The 17,755-nt window shown below is 35.9% G+C and overlaps 1 protein-coding gene across 1 annotated transcript in view; it reads right to left on the minus strand.

The window, feature by feature from the left end:
• LOC110105405 (NAD-dependent malic enzyme 1, mitochondrial) overlaps positions 1-12,950 on the minus strand; it is a gene marked incomplete at its 5' end in the record, with an annotated part of 65,028 nt that extends 52,078 nt beyond the window's left edge. The window contains 5 exon segments of the mRNA XM_028698687.1: positions 3,881-3,987; positions 4,839-4,922; positions 5,020-5,123; positions 11,682-11,742; positions 12,822-12,950. Coding sequence (XP_028554520.1) covers positions 3,881-3,987; positions 4,839-4,922; positions 5,020-5,123; positions 11,682-11,742; positions 12,822-12,950 — 485 coding nt within the window.
• Positions 12,951-17,755: the final 4,805 nt, after the last annotated feature.

The following is a 17,755-nucleotide window of genomic DNA, read 5'->3' on the forward strand; positions in this document are numbered from 1 at the left end:
GTTATGGGGTGATGATGGGTACATGGCAGGTGGAGAAAGGCCAGGGGATCTGTAGAGGAGTGGTGTTGACCATCCAGGGGATTCAAATAAGGGAGGACTTTCTCCCCCTAGAGTTAGGAAGAACTGATGTCATCCTGGGGATGAAGTGGTTGCAAATCTTGGGGGAAACCAAGGACAATTAGGGAGCACTCACGATGGAATTAATGGTGGATGGGAGAAAGGTGGTTATATGGGGAGATACAGGGCTATCCAAAGCTATGACATCACTTAAGACCATGGTTAGGGACATACAAGAGGTGGGGGAAGATTATCTGGTGGGACTACACATGTTGGATGCGATCAGATTGGAGGAGGAAGAGAATGTTTCTCTTTCCGTGCAGCCCTTGGTTCAGCAATACAGTAAGTTTTTTCAGTCACCTCAAGGATGACCACCTCCGCGGGAACACGAGCATATTTCCACCTTGAGGACAAGGTGGATCTTTGGGAGGGGACTATTGTTAGACCAGTCCACTGGACCGGTCCACACGGGACAGGCCCTTCGCAAATTGTCGCGGGATCTCCGCCTCCTGCGGAGATCGAGCGGCCCGACCGCCCAACTAGAGCGTTTTAGGAAGGATTTTTTGGGGGATTAAGAGAGAAATTTGAATGTAGGGACTGTTTAGGGAATTCTTTTGATTTGTATGCATTAAATAGTTGATTTTCCTAGGGTTTTCATATCTTGAATTTGGCTGAAATTTGAGATCTCTTAGATTTAGGTTTTCTTTGGGCTCTAGCGGTGTCTAGAGATTTGGGAGAGATCGATCATCCTCTCGAATTAATGATCAAGTGTATCTTGCTATTTTCCGTGTTCCTTTCATTAAATAATACAAATTATCTACTGTTTTTGTGATTTTTGTGCGGATTTTCGTGAAGATTCTTGTTGTTTTGAGAAGATTGATAGGAAATACTTGCGATCTACAAGTGTTTCCTATCACAAACTATAGTAAAGAGAATTATATATTGATAATTTAAATAAAATAGTAACAATAAAAGAACTTGTATAATTATGTAAAACTTCAATTGTATAATGTCAAAATTAGTAATTTAATAAAAATATTATGTTAAGAAATAGATAGGAGGATTTAAAGGATAATGATGGTTTATATATTTGAAAGGAAGTAAAGATAAATAACTTTGTTTTAAGTTAAAGAAAAGAACAAATATTATAATTAAGAGACAAAAAATTATGATAAAGAGAGTTTGGAGTGTTGAAAAGAATATTTAAAGAGATTGACCCAAAAATCTTATGTTCATAGAGGTATCATGTTAAGGGAAGCAACATACAAAGAATAAGTGGCAAGCTAGAGTTTCGAGTAATTATATTCATATCTTCTAAACCTGAAGCATTAATTATGCCCTTTTCACATGCACTCGAACTTGTTATTATTGCAAATCTACATTTAGAAAATATCTAAAGAGATTACCTCTTTTCATGCACAAAATCTTCATATTGTTATGAATGTTAGTCATAATTTAACTTATTTCATTTGCCAATGATTATATCTTGGATTTTTTTTTTTTATGATTATATCTTGGAATATTTTTACGATGAGACACATGTAATAGATAGCAAGTGAATTCTCTTTTCCATCTTTGGTCATATTGCAAATGCTTATACTTAACAATTCATATTAGTATTACATGTTCAGCTTACAATTCTTATTGATATTACATGTTAAGCTTACAATTCTTATTGATATTACATGTTAAGCGCTACATAAAAGATCAAGAATTAATTTCAGTGACCATGATATATACCGTCTTCAATTCCTGAATTACTGTAGCCTATAAACGTAATTAAGAACTAAATTTGTTGTTCAGCATACCCCCAAAGTTGATAATTATTTTAAGAAAAATCCTCTTTAACTTAAATGGGTGAAAGAAGAGTACAGTTAGAACAAATATGTAACAGCATGAGATGGGTATTTTACTAAACAATCGTGTTGATTTGTACTTTGCAAACTTAGAACACACACAAACACACACACACACACATATATATATATATATATATATATATATATATTTTTTTTTTTTAAACACACACACATATATATATATATGTGGTGCATCTAATGATTTATTTATAAAAATAATTGTATGCTTTAATTAGCACTTTGAAACTATATGATTACATGTTTGAAAATATTCAAGAGTATTTTAGAAGTAATTGTGATGTCAATTGAAAGTGTTTAAAATTATAGTCCAAAATTTTGTTCCTCCCTAAGTATTCCAAACTTCTAGGTCGGATCATGACACAACAAACATAACTTCATATGTTTTTACTTATTGAATAAGGATATGATCAACTATTACAAAATTAATTTGGTGAGAAATAAGTGTGTTAAAAGTTATGATAAAATAATTAGAAATACATACGATCAGATAATAAATAGCATTAAAAGTAGTTGTGAGCCCGTCTCTAAGTTTTCAAATAATCATAGGGTTACATTAAGGATCAAAATTATCTTTAAGTAATTTTTTAAGGAGTTATAAAAATGCTTATGGCTACTATTTGCAAATGATATTTAATAATTCAGAGCTATTCTGTAGTGAAATTTTCAAATTACTGAGGAAACTTTACAAGATAGAAACTTAGGATTAGTACAGTCTCTATTAAAAAGATGATCCATAACTTTAATAAATGTGAAATTAATAAGTATTAGTCCATGTTATGAAGCAATCATATGATACTTGGGGGTAATAGGTTAACAAAAACACATATCCGAGAAAGGATGAAGTATTATTAATTACTAATTCTAGAAAAGCGACAAACATTAGTAGTGTGGAATTACCAATGAGTTTTCAATCAAAATAGAAGTTACTCTACACTCGTTATTAACTCCATTTCCTTCTCTATTATTTATGAGATGCTTACAAAATATAGTAAAAATGAGGTTGCATGGTACATGTTATGATCAATGTCATAGTTTTTAAATACAAAATCATTTCTAAAATAAAAAATTAGAACAATGGAGAAATTTTAAAACGTTAAGATGCTCAGGATAATTAAAAGAAGACTTGACTGCATAGAAGATGTATAAGTAAACAATTAGTCAATATTATCAAAAGATCAAATGATACAAAATTGTGCTAGATATCTTAGATTTATTATAAAAAGAATGAGGACGTATATGAGGAAAAAACTTCTAAATCTAAAATTGTGTGATTAAAATAAGTATCTTATGATTACTATTGCATTAGAATGTCATGGAGACTAAAGAAATTTTTTATACATCAATTTGATTGATTTGCTATATAGAAAGTTGGGTAGTACAAGTCATTGATTATCAAATAGAGTGTGGCATAAACTACAGTTTTGTGATGGATGCGAGCTTAAACTTGAAAATATCGAGAGCGAGATTACTATGTTAAAGAGAATATTGAAGATAAACTAGCAAAAATAAACTTAAAGTAATTTTAGTATGAAAACTAGTTTGAAGAAGATGTACCAATAATAAAGGTAAATATAATTAATCTTCAAGAAACAGCAAGGGGTATGCTAAAATAGCCCAAAAATTTCCAGCCTAGAAAAGGAAATACTTCCTATGGTTACTAGCTCAAAAATATTTAAGCATCAATCAAATTCTACATTATCTTTCCCTAAAAGTGCTGATATCATATTTATTCATCTCATTAACACTTTAAAATCAATAAATATCAAACTAACGCAGCATGATCAATATTGTGAAAACAAATGTCAAAGGTTATAGCCACCAAGCATACAGTAGAAGAGATAGATTTATTATAATTAAAAAGAGCTGCAAGTGACAAATCATTCACTGCTCGATGTTTATCCATCACACACAGCACTGAATAACGTATGGCAAATAAACCAAACCTTCCAGCACCAGCAACAACTATCTTTTGCCTTGGAAAGTCTATCATTGATCTTCCTTGTGCCCTAACAGCACCTAAAAGACCAGCAATTGCAACTCCAGCAGTTCCCTGTTCAAGTTATGGTAATGTTTGTGAAAGCTAAAAGTAACATGATCAACTTCTTCAGCAAAAGCATTAACATGTGGCAAGTAGCTATAACTGGAATACAAATGTTGATATATAATAATCAACAGTTTGTAAAACTTCTTTGCTTTTATACATTAAAGCACATGGCAAATGCGCTCCGGTTTAACACCCAAAAGTTGACAGGCATTAGACGAAATAAACTCAACTATCCAGATGTACTAAATTTTACATACAAGAAAGATATAATTTGCAAAAGCTACAACTTTTCATACTTCTGACACAGGGCATATGGCCCAGTGACATTACCCCTTGCCTCCAAAAGGGAGGTCTTGATTGGATTCAAAAAAGAAAAAAAATGTAATCCTGCAGAAAACTGTTTAACAATTGAACTTGTCAGCAGTTTCGTACTTCCCAGCCTATTGCCAGCTTATCTTTTCCCTTGTAATCGGAACAGACATCACATGCTAAGAAGAAAACGGCACACTTACTGAATTTTGAGACAAAGCAGTGCAACATATAAGCTGTCATAAATTGCCAATGGGTAATTCAATGATGAGATGAGATAGGACCAAAATAGTCCTTTAACTTTCTACGAAGGACCAAAGTTATCTCCGACTATTTAAAAATCTCATTTTAGTTCATTGACCTTTTCAATAAGGACCTAAAGGATCCTATGGAATGACTAATTTGGATCCTATTTAAATATTCAAGGGATCATATGGTAATTTCATATAATTGAAGACTATTTTTGTCCTTAAAAAAAAAAGTTAGGGGACCAATTCGGCTCTTTTCTCATTCAATGACCCTTAAAAGAGAATATCATCAAGGTTTACCTGGACATCAACATTGAACATTCTATATGTGTTTCGGTAACGCTGCAACAATTTCAATGCCCATTTGCTCTGGAAATCTTCAAACTGGGAGAAACAAGGTGAGCTTTGTCCTCAAATTAAAAAATCAGAATTTGTTATATTGCTGAATCAATGAAATGGCCGATAGCAGTGTCAACTTCACCTGTACAATGACACGGGGCCAACGAGTAAAAACAGCCTCCATAAATTCATCAATAACAGCAAGGTAATCTTCACCATCAAGCCTATGTTGTTGGAGTCCCAAATCTGCTCAAGCAGATATTTAAAATTAAATGAATGACATATATCAAAATAAAACACAACGCAGAAGTTTCAGATGCGGGCATTTCTTTCATAGTTAAAGATGGGTTGTTAAAATTGTGAAATGCCTCATGAGTGCAATGGGATAAGAGAATTTCAGGGAGACTTTAATTTAAAAAATCAGGAATCACATTAGCTATGTAATATTAATATAAGAGTTGAGCCAATAAGAAGTCTATCATAAGATGGTGGAAATGATAGTTTAAGAATCCATAGAGAGAAGGACCACATGGTCACCCGACCCTTTGCAAGCAACCATTTTAGTCGCAAACTTTGTAAGATGCCTAATTATATCCCCAGGCTCTTTAAACATGGACCAAAACATTGCTTTCCATCCAAATTGCCTATTAAATATTACTGCAGTATTACAAAATTAGGGCAAAATTGCATATTAAATATTACGGCAATGTTACAAAATTAGGGCAAAAGTCATGGTGGAGCATGATTTTAGAGTATTTTGAGCATTTCAGTTTTGTTGTTGATAAAACTTTATTGGTTATAATCATCTTTCAAGAACTTATTAGCCTAGACGATGAGGCTCTCATGCCTGTCCTCGCATAGCTAAGGTTGAGTCGAGAGGCAGGACTCCAAATGGGATGAGAATGAATGCAGTAGACTTTACAATGCGAGGAGGTCTGCCTACGAAGTCTCAGACGAAGATCTAGAGCAAAGTCTCAAATTACCCATGCATTCCCAAATATGAGGAGTTTTGACCTCCATGTGAGCACCAAAATCAATGCAAGAGAGTGTATACGTACAATAGCTAACAAACATAAGGTCGTGTGTAACAAACTTTGAAATGCCTCAATTGTAGTCAAAATCACTTAAATTTTATCCATTTACAAAACGGATTGCACTGATGCACTAAAGCATAGAATTTACTAGATAAGAGCCACTAACATGCCAGATGATCAAATAACAACAATGAAAGCGACGATTACCAAGCGCGACACTATGCAAAGTTGTCCAAATGGCGTTCGACCATGAAACAGACTATGTCATTGTGAAACATTTAAAATACCCTTTGTATTCATTTCGCATTGACATGAGCGAAAACAAAGAACTATGGGCACAAAGTTGTGTGAGGTTGTCCGAATGACATATATTTCATGAAACGGCCTTCGTCGTTGCGTCCGGAATGTCAAAATTACCCATAAAGGAAACCTATATTGCATGAGTTATCCGAATGAGTGAAAATGCAAAATTTGCCTGAGCTCGACCCACTGCTTAAACGACGCCTGTCTCATCTTATCGTCCACATGAAACCAAAAAAAAAATCTATCTAAAACTCTTATGCTTGGCTTTGCTATTCACACGTATTCCCCATTCTTCTCACACATCCATACCAGTCTCCCTCGCCTGTCTCATTTTCCCACTCAACTCACCGGCCCTCTCCCTTCCTTCTCTGCACATCATGACTTGCTCTCCCTCAGTTTGAGCAAAGGTTGAACTACCCTGCTCCCAGCTCTCTCACGTAAGTTGTCGGTCATACAAATCCACCAAACTACCTCTCTACCCACTTGCTCCCATCCCACCTCAGCCTGCTACATCTACTTCTCACACCCGCTCCGCCTCCTACTCTAATCTCCCAACAACATCTCCACACCAGAGTACCCCAGTCGGTCTGCTACCTTCCCAACTCTTCCAACATGCGGGGAAACATGCAAATATTAGTTCAATGTTCGCATTGGTCCAATGCAATAGTGAAACCAACAAACCTAAGTACATGTTCACGTAACTCCAACGCGCCAGAGAAACTTGTTATTTGCTCGTGTAAGAATTGAAGACCTATGTGCTTTTTAAGCATGGTTGGTTGTGATGTCACCCGACATCGATCATCCCGCTTTTTGTATAAATGTGGTGGAACGCTTGTAAATCTCATATCCAAACACTAAGAGAACATTCATCTCATATCCAAACACTAAGAGAGCTAAAAAAAACTCTAAAATTGGCTAAATTTCTTTTGATATAATAATCAACCATCCCACCCCAAATGGTGGAACGCTTGTATTATTGTATCTTATGATTTCATAAGTAGCAGATTCGTCTCAAAGCAAGCAATGATGGCTTTATGGGTTACTCATAACCCTCCTAAATATGAAATACATAAAAGCCAAATAAAACATTTAAGTCACAAACAACTTAAAAGAGAAATCATCCCTGGATTAAGATTAAATATTTTCTTTCCTTAATAAAATATCTTCCACAGTGTGACATGCCATACAATCATACACACTTAAGTGCACAACTCCTAGGCATGCTAGGATTAGATTTTTCTTTTCAGCACATGTGATTGATGCTTTGGTGTGAAGCCTTTTGGATTGTCTATATTGTGAGTAGTTGATCTTAAGTAGTTAGTGTAGACGTATATATACATGCTTTTTTTATAGGTGTCCCACTAAATGATAAATAAAATGCTTTCTAACAGCTACTGCTGAAAACCTCCCAAGGAGGCATGGCCAACATGGTAGAAATAGGGGCTTGGCATTTTCAGTGCCAAACAATTCTGGATGTGTTTTTCATGTTGTAAATATAAATTGCTCCTATTCCCTAACATATTTTGTATGTTTTGATTCTTTTACATTTTTACATGTATTTGATAGGTTTAGGAGTTGTATATAAGCCTGTGGGGTATAGTGAAAGAAAACATGGATCAAGATGATGAGTCTACTAAAGGTGAAGCCCAAGACCTACCTAGAAGCAAAAGTTTGAAGACACTCAGAGACAAAATTTGTAATAATTTATTTGGGTTGTATAATGGCAGGCAACTCAACTGTCAAATTTGATTGTGATAATTTGGACATTCTCTACACTTTGTTCTTTGGTTGATTCATATATATACAAGTGTAGAATGTTTCTGAGTGTACCTAGAAAATTGACTGTTTTCTTAGGTTTCTTCTTTGCTTTTTGATGTAGAAACATCTTAACTAAATGCAGCTTTAGGAATATGTTATCTAATTTATTAAATGATTTATAGAATGTTCTTGCTAGCTTATATAAGCAAGATATTGGAAAAAGGGGAGACGTATTGAATATTATATGATTTTGAAGATTTGAAGCTTTTGTTGGTTCTCTTGTTCGAGTGTTCTTCTACCAAATCTAATTCTTCCACCAATCCATTACATCAATTGGTATCAGAGCCTGGAGCTTGTGAAGAATGATGGACTGCCGAAGAAGATGGGCTGTCGACAACGATCGAAGCCGAAAAAGATGAACGATCTACAATGATCGACAACGAAGAAGATGGGAGATTTACGGCGATCGACGTCGCGTTTGGGCAGCTCAAGTGGATGCCTCAATTGATATAATAGACGATTTATTGTCTAATTTTGGTCGTTCCATAGAAATAATTCGAAGAACGACGGCAACCATGCTGGTGTCTTCGCTCCTCTCTACGCAATCGATATCGTTCATTCCACCATGCACCAACTTTGAATTTATGATTGTTTGTTTGAGTGGACAACAATTATTTTATTTTGCTTGACACCAGACTATAACTTTTAGTTGTTTACTAGCGGTTTGTTTACTAGTTTGACACTTATTAGCAAGTTGTTGACATTGTGTGACACCAGTGTACTAAAGTAGTTTTTTTTCATGTTTTAGTAGTTTAATTTTCTTGCACCTGTGTACTAGTAATTTACTGTAACATTTGTCCTTTTCTACATTAGCATTTATGATTAATTTAAGTTCAATACTTAATTGATTTCATTTATTTGTCATAGGAGCTCGTACATAAGAGATTTTGGAGAGCTTGCAGAGTGTTTTGTGGAGAGTCTTAAGATTTGTTGTGTTGCAAAGTAGTTGGCTGAGTTGTTTGTACAAGGGTTTGGAGAGTTTGAGAGCTGTGTTGAGAGTTGTTTGTACATGAGTTTGAAGAGTTTGAGAGCTGTGTTGAGAGTTTATCTGTACAGGGGTTTGGAGAGTTTGAGAGTTGTATTGAGTTTGAGTTGAATTGGTTTTAGTGTAGCTTGTACCAAAGGCTGGTTAGTAGAAAATAATAATTTTCTTTTCTTGTTTTTCAAAAGAAAATTCAACAGAGTGGCTCTCTCCACATTAATTGATTAACTAATTAATTTAATTAGTCAAATTTTTTTTATTTTAATCAACCAATTAAATATAAATTTCATTGCTCTCAAATTTTTTTAATTACTCATGGATTTGAAATGCTATGGTATTTAAAATTAATCAATTAATTTCAATTGATTAATTAATTTTGACTAATTAATTGATGAGATGATTTGTTACAAGTCTTGCTACTTCATTAGCTAGAGAAAGAGATGTGATGTTTCGACAGTCGGAGACCTCTAATATTTCAAAAGGGATAGTATTTGAAATACCACAATAATTCAAAGTCTTCCACTCAATGTTATCTATATGAAATTTATTAGTGAGATGTCTTATTTGAAAATATTTAAGTCAGCTCAAAATACTGTTTGGACTAAAATGATGTCCAAGAAATTCTCACTTATGCTAAATGGCATTTGGAAAAATGATAATGAGCATGATAAAAAAAAATGAGAGAGAACATGCTTATCCTTCTGACTTATATGAAAATTTTGATAATAGACTCTTAATAACAAGTCAAATGAATTTAAATACAATGATAATTGCAAAGGTCATTAGTGAGCCTAGAGGATAAGTATTTGCAACTTCTCAAGTCTCATGCATTAGATGATGTAGAAAATTTTAAAATCTCAATTAATCAATTAATTTCTATAAAACATTAATTCATTAAATTAGTTGAATTGTTCAAATTGAATTCCCCTCTAGATTTCTAAGATAATTTCGGCAGCCACCTGGCATCTTCTTCCCTCGCAAGGAGGTCAGGGCGGCACTTGCCCTTATTTTCTTCCCGACCGGACATAAGTTCAACGAAACGAGGACTTGAATTTAACATCATCTCGACCAGACCTAAAGTCGACGGCACGAGATCTTGAATTTAAAATCATCTTGATCGAACCTAAGATCAAAGGCATGAGGTCTTCGCTTTAAAATCATCTCGACCGGACATAAGGTCAACGGCAAGAGATCTTGAACTTGAAACCATCTCAAACGGACCTAAGGTCGACGATACGAGGTCTTCAATTTGCAACCATCTCGACTGATCTAAGATCGACGGCGCGATGCCTTCTTTTGATTTTTTTTTAACTGATTTATAAAATCAGATTTGAAATTTAATTTCTATAATCTAATTTCTAATTTGATTTATAAAATCTGATTTGAAATCTGTAATTAAAATTTGATTTGAAAAACACTATTTGAGCATAATATCTGTTTTTTTTTTATGACCATTTTAAAATTATCATTTAAAATCTGCATTTAAATGAGATAAAGAGGAATATTCATTGGTGCAAACTGACAGTTGCAGGCAATTAAGCAAAGGATTTACTATTTGCTTGTGAAGTGAACATCATCACAGAGGTCATGGTTCACGTGAGAGGGCAGACGGGTAATGCAATATGTGTTTGAGTAGAGAGTAGAATCCTCAAAAAAAAATGAAGGATTAAATTAGGCTATAGCAGACAAAAAAAAAAAAAAAAAGCAGACACATTTGACGCTAGAGGGAGTTTGGTCGGTTAGTAGAAGGCGGAGGCGGAAGCTGGCGATTGGCTTGGCTTTGTGTGCGGACAGATAGGATAGGGCGTTTAATGTAAGGAGGCGTGTAGTGTGGGGATTCACATGGGACAAGAAGCAAACGGGCTTCACATAGAACAGGAGGCGAACGGGATTCACATGGCGGGATTTAACTGCAGACGGGAGATTGGTTTTGCGATTGGAGGCTGGCTTGTGATCGACGGTAGGCTTGCAATCGGTAGGCGTTGGACATGAGCAGTGTGAGTGAAGACGTAAGTTCCTTCTTTTTTCTTCTTCTTAGACTAAATCATTGAAAGGAAGTTAAGTCAACAAAGAGTTGTCTTATTTCGCGCTTAACTATTGTCAGTGAGACCAATCAACAATAGGTTGATTAGTTCGTGTAGAGATGCATATGTTTGATTTTCCTTTTCATTATTTGTTTCATTCATTTTCATTTCTATTTCATTCTTTTTTTTTTAGTCAACAATATGCATTTCTCATTTTCCTTTCACCAGCCAGCTACATGAGTAAGTCAAACACAGAGACAGTGGCATTCTAATATTAATTGTTACAAGTTATATAATACAGCCTACTAGGTGATAATGCCATCTTCTATATTAATTCTTTGTTATTTTTCATGTACGTGCTCAATCACCTCACTTTTACTGCAGAAAAGTTCAGTCAAATGATTGTCCTTATAATAATACCAAGCCTCAAACGTAGTCATGTTGTATAGGAAGCCACAAGTTCAAGGAGAAAACCCTGAAGAACAAATTAATAAAAAAGGAAGCGGTTATTTCTCATCCAGGTCGAGTAGAGGAAAGATTCAAACAGGCGGCAAAGAAAGAATAGACGGGAGTTATTAAAAGAAAGTAGACAAAAATGAATGTATTAAAATATTATGCCAAAAAGTGCTAAAGGAAATCTTACAAAGTGGGTCTTTGAGAAGCTTCTCGTTGTTTGTACCAACATCAATCATTATAGGAAGTACCTGCATCACCAAAAGCAATGAAACGCGGTAACAGAAAGCAAAGCATAACTTCTACAGAGACGTGAGAAATGGCAGCCAAAAACAATTCCATCTTCAAAAAATGCTTTGCTTTATCACACTAAAAACCAAGCGAAGCAAGTAGAAAGAAATTAAAACGAAAACTGAATACAAATATGTTGAATGCCACCTAACAGCTCAAAAGAGAAGCAACAAACAAATTTTATGACCAACTTGTAAAATATCTAAAAGGGCAGTACCAGGCACATTTAGCAAAACATTAATATGATCACATTTACACACACATGTATACAGAGAGAGAGAAAAAGAACAAAATGATCCCTTGACTCTTTATGAAAGATCAAAATAGTATTCAACTATGTTAAAGAATCATTTTTGTCCTTTAACTCTTTAAAGATAAACCAAAATAGTCCCACTACGGAACTATTTTCATTCATTTTTAAAGACTTGAGGGATCATAATAGTTCTTTAATATTGTTGGGACCATTTTAGTCCCCCCCTCTCTCTCTCTCTTTATATATATATATATATATATATATATATATATTCAACTTTACAAGTTAAGATGCAAATTTTTTCACAGTGGAGGTGAACTAAGATGCAGACCAAGTTAAGAATCAAACAAATCGGAAGAAATGAGAACCATTTGTTCAGACATAGTTTAGGTCAAAGTAAAATCATCTATCAAATGACACCAAGGAGAAAATAAATTCCAATGTCATGCCCTGATAATTCTGCAGTGAATATGACTGACAGCAGAGAACATTATACCAACAGATAAAGAGGGTACGATGCACTCTCTTGGTCAGAGGTGATTATAGATGCACCCGCTATACCGAATTTAGTATTACATCATTTGAAATACTCGCTAATTCTTACATAACATCCCTATTAATTTAACACCAATACTTTGCATGGGTGTGGTATTGTATTCCTATACTGCCTTTTATAAGGCTGCAAGAAGAATTATCAGAAACTAGCTCCTAAAAATAATTTCATACTTTACATAGATTAGTATACATAATGCCTGGCGTATAAGATTTGAAAAATATGAACTTAACTCTTTGAGGATTAATTCCAGCAGCAGCAACATATAAATCCAATTTCCCAATAGCAATGCCAATACCATGAACCCCCAGATCACCAAGACCCAGTATCCTACTGCCATCTGTTACCACAATCATATCAACCTACAAAATTAAAACCGCATAAGCAACTATTAATTAAAAAAAATTTATATGCGCAGAATCTGCATAGCAGACAAAAACAGCCGTAATAGATCAAAAGAAACATGCATAATTGACCTGCAATCACCCGTAATGAATGGAAAGTTCTATATGTTTCCTCAATAAAACAGATTTTAGCCTACTGGAACAATTTTTTAAAATGTAAATACCATTTGTTTAGCTCATTACAATCTGGACATAACTAAGTTTTCCCCATGATCATCAAGCATTAATGAATCTACCAATCTGCTTGAACAACGAAATATCCAAGAAGGTGTTCTTATATTTTGTATCATCGTATGTTTTTATAAATAAATTGTATCATGTACAAAAATCAAATAAAAAATAATAAAGAGATATTGTATATGATGCCAAAAAAGAGTAAAACATGAATACATAGTCAATCTAAAATAGACTTCCCTCCCCCAACTCCAAACGTCCCATAAAAATCAGGTAACAAGAACATGCACAAAAAAAGGTAAAAAACGATGTCCTCTGTTCATGTCAAACACAGTTCTAGATCGGTTACAAAGATGGTAAAAGAGCAGATGGATAAGCACTTAATGAACGAGGGCAGCATCTTCATCTCTCTTAAACCCAACTCCATGATATATTCTTGAATACAAGCAGTGTAGTAGCGCTGCCTGCGCTAAGGCAACGAGCATCCTTACGTGCAATGAAGATGTTAAGTGAAAAATGATGCAGCAAAGGGAAAGAAACGTGTGAGCAATCAATAATATTGTGAGCATGGCAATAAGGCAAGCAATCAGAAGTGGGGTGAAGGTTGTGCATCGCCAAGCAAGAAAAAGAAAAGGCAATCCTCTTGCCTACTCTTTCAGATCTAGAACATAGGACTGTAGTGAAAGAATTATTCTACAATATGACCTCTTCTTTCTTCCTCTCCTCACACTCTAACACTGATGTGATACAATCCATGCGAAAATGACTTGCTTAAGAAAGTTTGCACTTGTAAATTTTAGAGAACAATGTTAAGCAAAAAACCTCTATTGATGTAAACGATAAGATAACATTAAGGTGATAAAATAGCTTAGGTCTAAACACATGCGAGAGGTTGAGATCATTAAATAGTCAACTAAGTCTTACTTTGCATACATGAGTGGTTTCAATTGCCAGTCGACGGAATATACTATGGATTGAGGCGATGCCAGCAGTCCGGAGCCGAATGTCCTCTCTTGAGGCATATCTGGCAGAAAATTGTTGTAGATGTGGGCGTGCGACTGGAGTTCGAATTGTTTCTGCCTCTGGAGCGACGTCCTCGACCTCTCATCGAGTATAATGCAAGATTTTGATCAGCAGAAGTAGTGCTTCGAGCAGCATCAGATGCCAAGTTAATTTCCTCACTAAGAAGGAGAGGGTACAGTTGATCAAGTGTGATTGGGGTAAGCATTGTCCTGATAATTGTCTTAAAGGATTGATAGGAGTTAGGAAGCCTGTTCAAAATATACATTATGATGTCTTCAGTGTCCACCACCGATCCAGCTCCAGCTATTTGATCCACGATAGTTTTGAGAGAGAGATTGTGCAGGTTATTCTTGAGTTGAATAATCTTTGATATGTTCTTGGATTGAAACCTGTTTTCAAGAAGTGTCCAGATGGCTGTAGTGGATTCAAGATGAACCACGTATGGGAGGATGGAGGCGGATATAGTGGAACAAAGCGTGGATGAGAGGATTTGGTCGGTGAGAAGTGATTGCGTTGAAATCGAAATAGCTGTAGAGGGGTTTTCGATTTGAGAAGAAGATTGATCAGATGTCGAAAGAGAGGGTTCAAGAAACCTGAGAAACCCGTATGCACGAAAGATTTTTAGAATCTGAAACTTCCAGACAGTGTAGTTGTCCGACGCTAGTTGTATCAGAACGATGTTTTTGATGTTCGATACAACGAACTTGAGTGCCGGAAAGATCTGGAGATCGTCGGACATTAAGATGAATGATTGCTCACTGGGATGAGAGGTTGCTGTGTCCGCCATGGAGAACCTGGCTCTGATACCATGAAGAACAGAGCATAACACGAAAAGAAACAGAAGATGGAATGAAAGAAAGTAATTCTTTTTGTTATCCCTACAGGTTACAGCCTTTCCAATATATATAGACATTATGGAATATAATAAGGCTTATACCAATGGCTAATTTCCACCTCATTAATACAATTATATTATTACATTTATAGAGAGAATCTTAATTAAATGTTCTGCTAAATTGATTTATAATGAATCCGTTTGAATCCCTTTGATAGAAAAAGGCATGTTTATTCGAGTTATATAGATAAATTTCTGCACTAACCCCTACTGGTTGGCTGGCTGGCTGTTTGATGTGAAACAATCCCATGTGAAAATGATTTTCTTAATGAAGTTTGCACGTTTTAGATTTAGAGGCAATAATTAGCAAGATCTTATGCAGAATTGAACGATAAGATAAATATTAAATGGTACTTAGCTTAGGTTAATTCACATGCGTAGAAGTTAAGTTCAAAAGATAGCCAGCTTAATCCAACAGTGCATACATGGATAGTTCCAACAATAGATTCCAATACTAACAATAAGATTAGTCTATGAAAGATCCCTCACACACAACTCTTCCTATTACTAGGTTCTAGCGGAGAATAATTGACCTGATCTTCATGAATCCATTCATAACCATAAATGAAAAGTAAACTAGGAAGATAAGAACGTTAGGGAAAGAGTTTCACCCAAGGGATGAAGTAATACAACGTTCTGGTGATGCTTCATTGGTTGGATCACAAGTAGGTGGTGCTTGACAGCTTCTTGGATGACTTGGACAGCCACAATCTTTGTTGGAGTCTTTGGACAGCAAGCAGGTGACCTGGAGCAGATTCCGGACAGCAATTTTGATTCTCAAGGATGCTGGACAGCAGTTTTCTGGACTACCAAATTCTAGACAGCAATTGGACATCCACCTATAAGGCCTAGGAAGACCTTGGACAGCTGCTGTGGGACATCTGGAGCTTCTGGACAGCAATTAGCTATGTTCTAGGATGCAGGGCAGCAAGTTATTTGGCTGGAGATCCCTGGATGCCGTGCAAGATTCAGCAAAATTTCGAGACAGCAACTTGACTCTGTCCAAAAATCTTGGCAGCCCGTTTGGGAGATGAAATTCAGCTCGTTCCTCCTATTGGGTGCACGTGAGCATGACAAGGGAGGGTGGAAAGTTGTGGGGATAACAAAGGAGGGAACCTGGAGTCAATTCCCTTTGATTTCGGTTCAGGTTTGGGCGGCATTTAGTTGAGGAGGAGCATAGGGGGGAAATCTGAAATTAATTTCAGATTTAGGGAGTAATTATGGAGCAATTGATTTAGATATTTGAATTTGAAATTTGTGGAGTTTAGGAGGGAAAGTGTGGAGGGGATTGAATTAATTAGATCCTAAATTTGTGGGATCTAATTAATTAAATGGGGGATATGGTGGCCGGCCAAGGAGAGAGGAATGGAGAGGGGTTGGGTATTAATGAGGTTGGGACCACAATCTTAATTTCAGTTTTAACAAAAATCTGAAATTAAATTTTAGTTTTCTAAAGAGGATGAGTTTACTAATATGAAGACAATCAATTGGATTAATTTGAATTTCAAATTCGAAATTGAAATTCAAATAAATTGATTGCATGAATTAGGGAGAAAAATTAGGAAACATTTAATGTTCATAAAACTTTGGAATTTCAAATTTGAAATTCAAAGGAAGGGGGGCCGGCGGCTAGAGGAGGGTGGCAAGGGGACGGCCACGGTGTGGAGGTTGGCTTGCCGGCGGGAGGTGGCGGCCTGGTGGCCGGCGGTCTGGGCGGATTAGAGGGGTGGCGACGGCAAGGCCTGCAGGCCGGCGGGTAATGGGGGATAAGGAGAATTGGGATTTAGGCAGTGGAGCTAGAAGATGAATTGGGTGGAGGAGGAAATTTGATGCAAGAAGAAAATAAAAGAACAAGAAAGATAAGAGAACCGCGAACCTTGGAATCCACCAAGATTGACGGGTATTGCTTTTGCCCCACTTGGGCCTCTCCTCTCACGAACTCACTAAGAGATCATCCCAAGAGAGAAAACTTAGAACTCACAAAGAGATCCATAAGCACAAGCTGAAAATTTCATATTCAATAATCATCATCCTTTCCAAGAGGAAGGGGAAGGCTTAAATAGCCAAATACATGAAGGAAAAAAGTAAAAGACATAATTGCCCTTAGGGCCACATAAGACAAAACCCTCAAGTGAGGGTAGAAAGGGAAAAATACAAATAACAAATAAAATACATCAAGATAAGTAAACATGATCGTAGCCGTTGATCTTCGATGTCCTCATCATTCTCCCCAGGTGGGAGAAAACTCGACTCCGTCGAGTTGGTGTTTCGAAAACTCCTCGTGCATCTGGGTTTATCTGTTGTAGCTCCTCGCACTCTGACCACGTACCCTCTGACTTTGGTTCACTTCTTCACCTAGTCAAGCATCTTCTTTGTCCACCCTCTTTTGTGGCAATAATATCATCACTAGGAATCATGTCAACCTCCACTATAGGAATTTTGGAAATAATTTTGGGGGTGGAGGTAGGCTTTGGGGTTCTCACAAGGTGGGGTCACACAAGGCTTAATTTGAATTGGATTTGGGGGTTTAACTCCGGACCTTCAAAGTCTACTAAAGCTTTTATGTTAGAAAAGGAATAAATGTTGAATTCTGCAAGCAGATCCACCACGCAAGCGTTGTTATAGAATTCTATTGACTATTCTAAATGATCTGCACTTCTAGCATGTAATT

This window comes from Dendrobium catenatum, unplaced genomic scaffold (assembly GCF_001605985.2).
Source record: "Dendrobium catenatum unplaced genomic scaffold, ASM160598v2 fragScaff_scaffold_1122, whole genome shotgun sequence".
NCBI lineage: Eukaryota > Viridiplantae > Streptophyta > Magnoliopsida > Asparagales > Orchidaceae > Dendrobium > Dendrobium catenatum.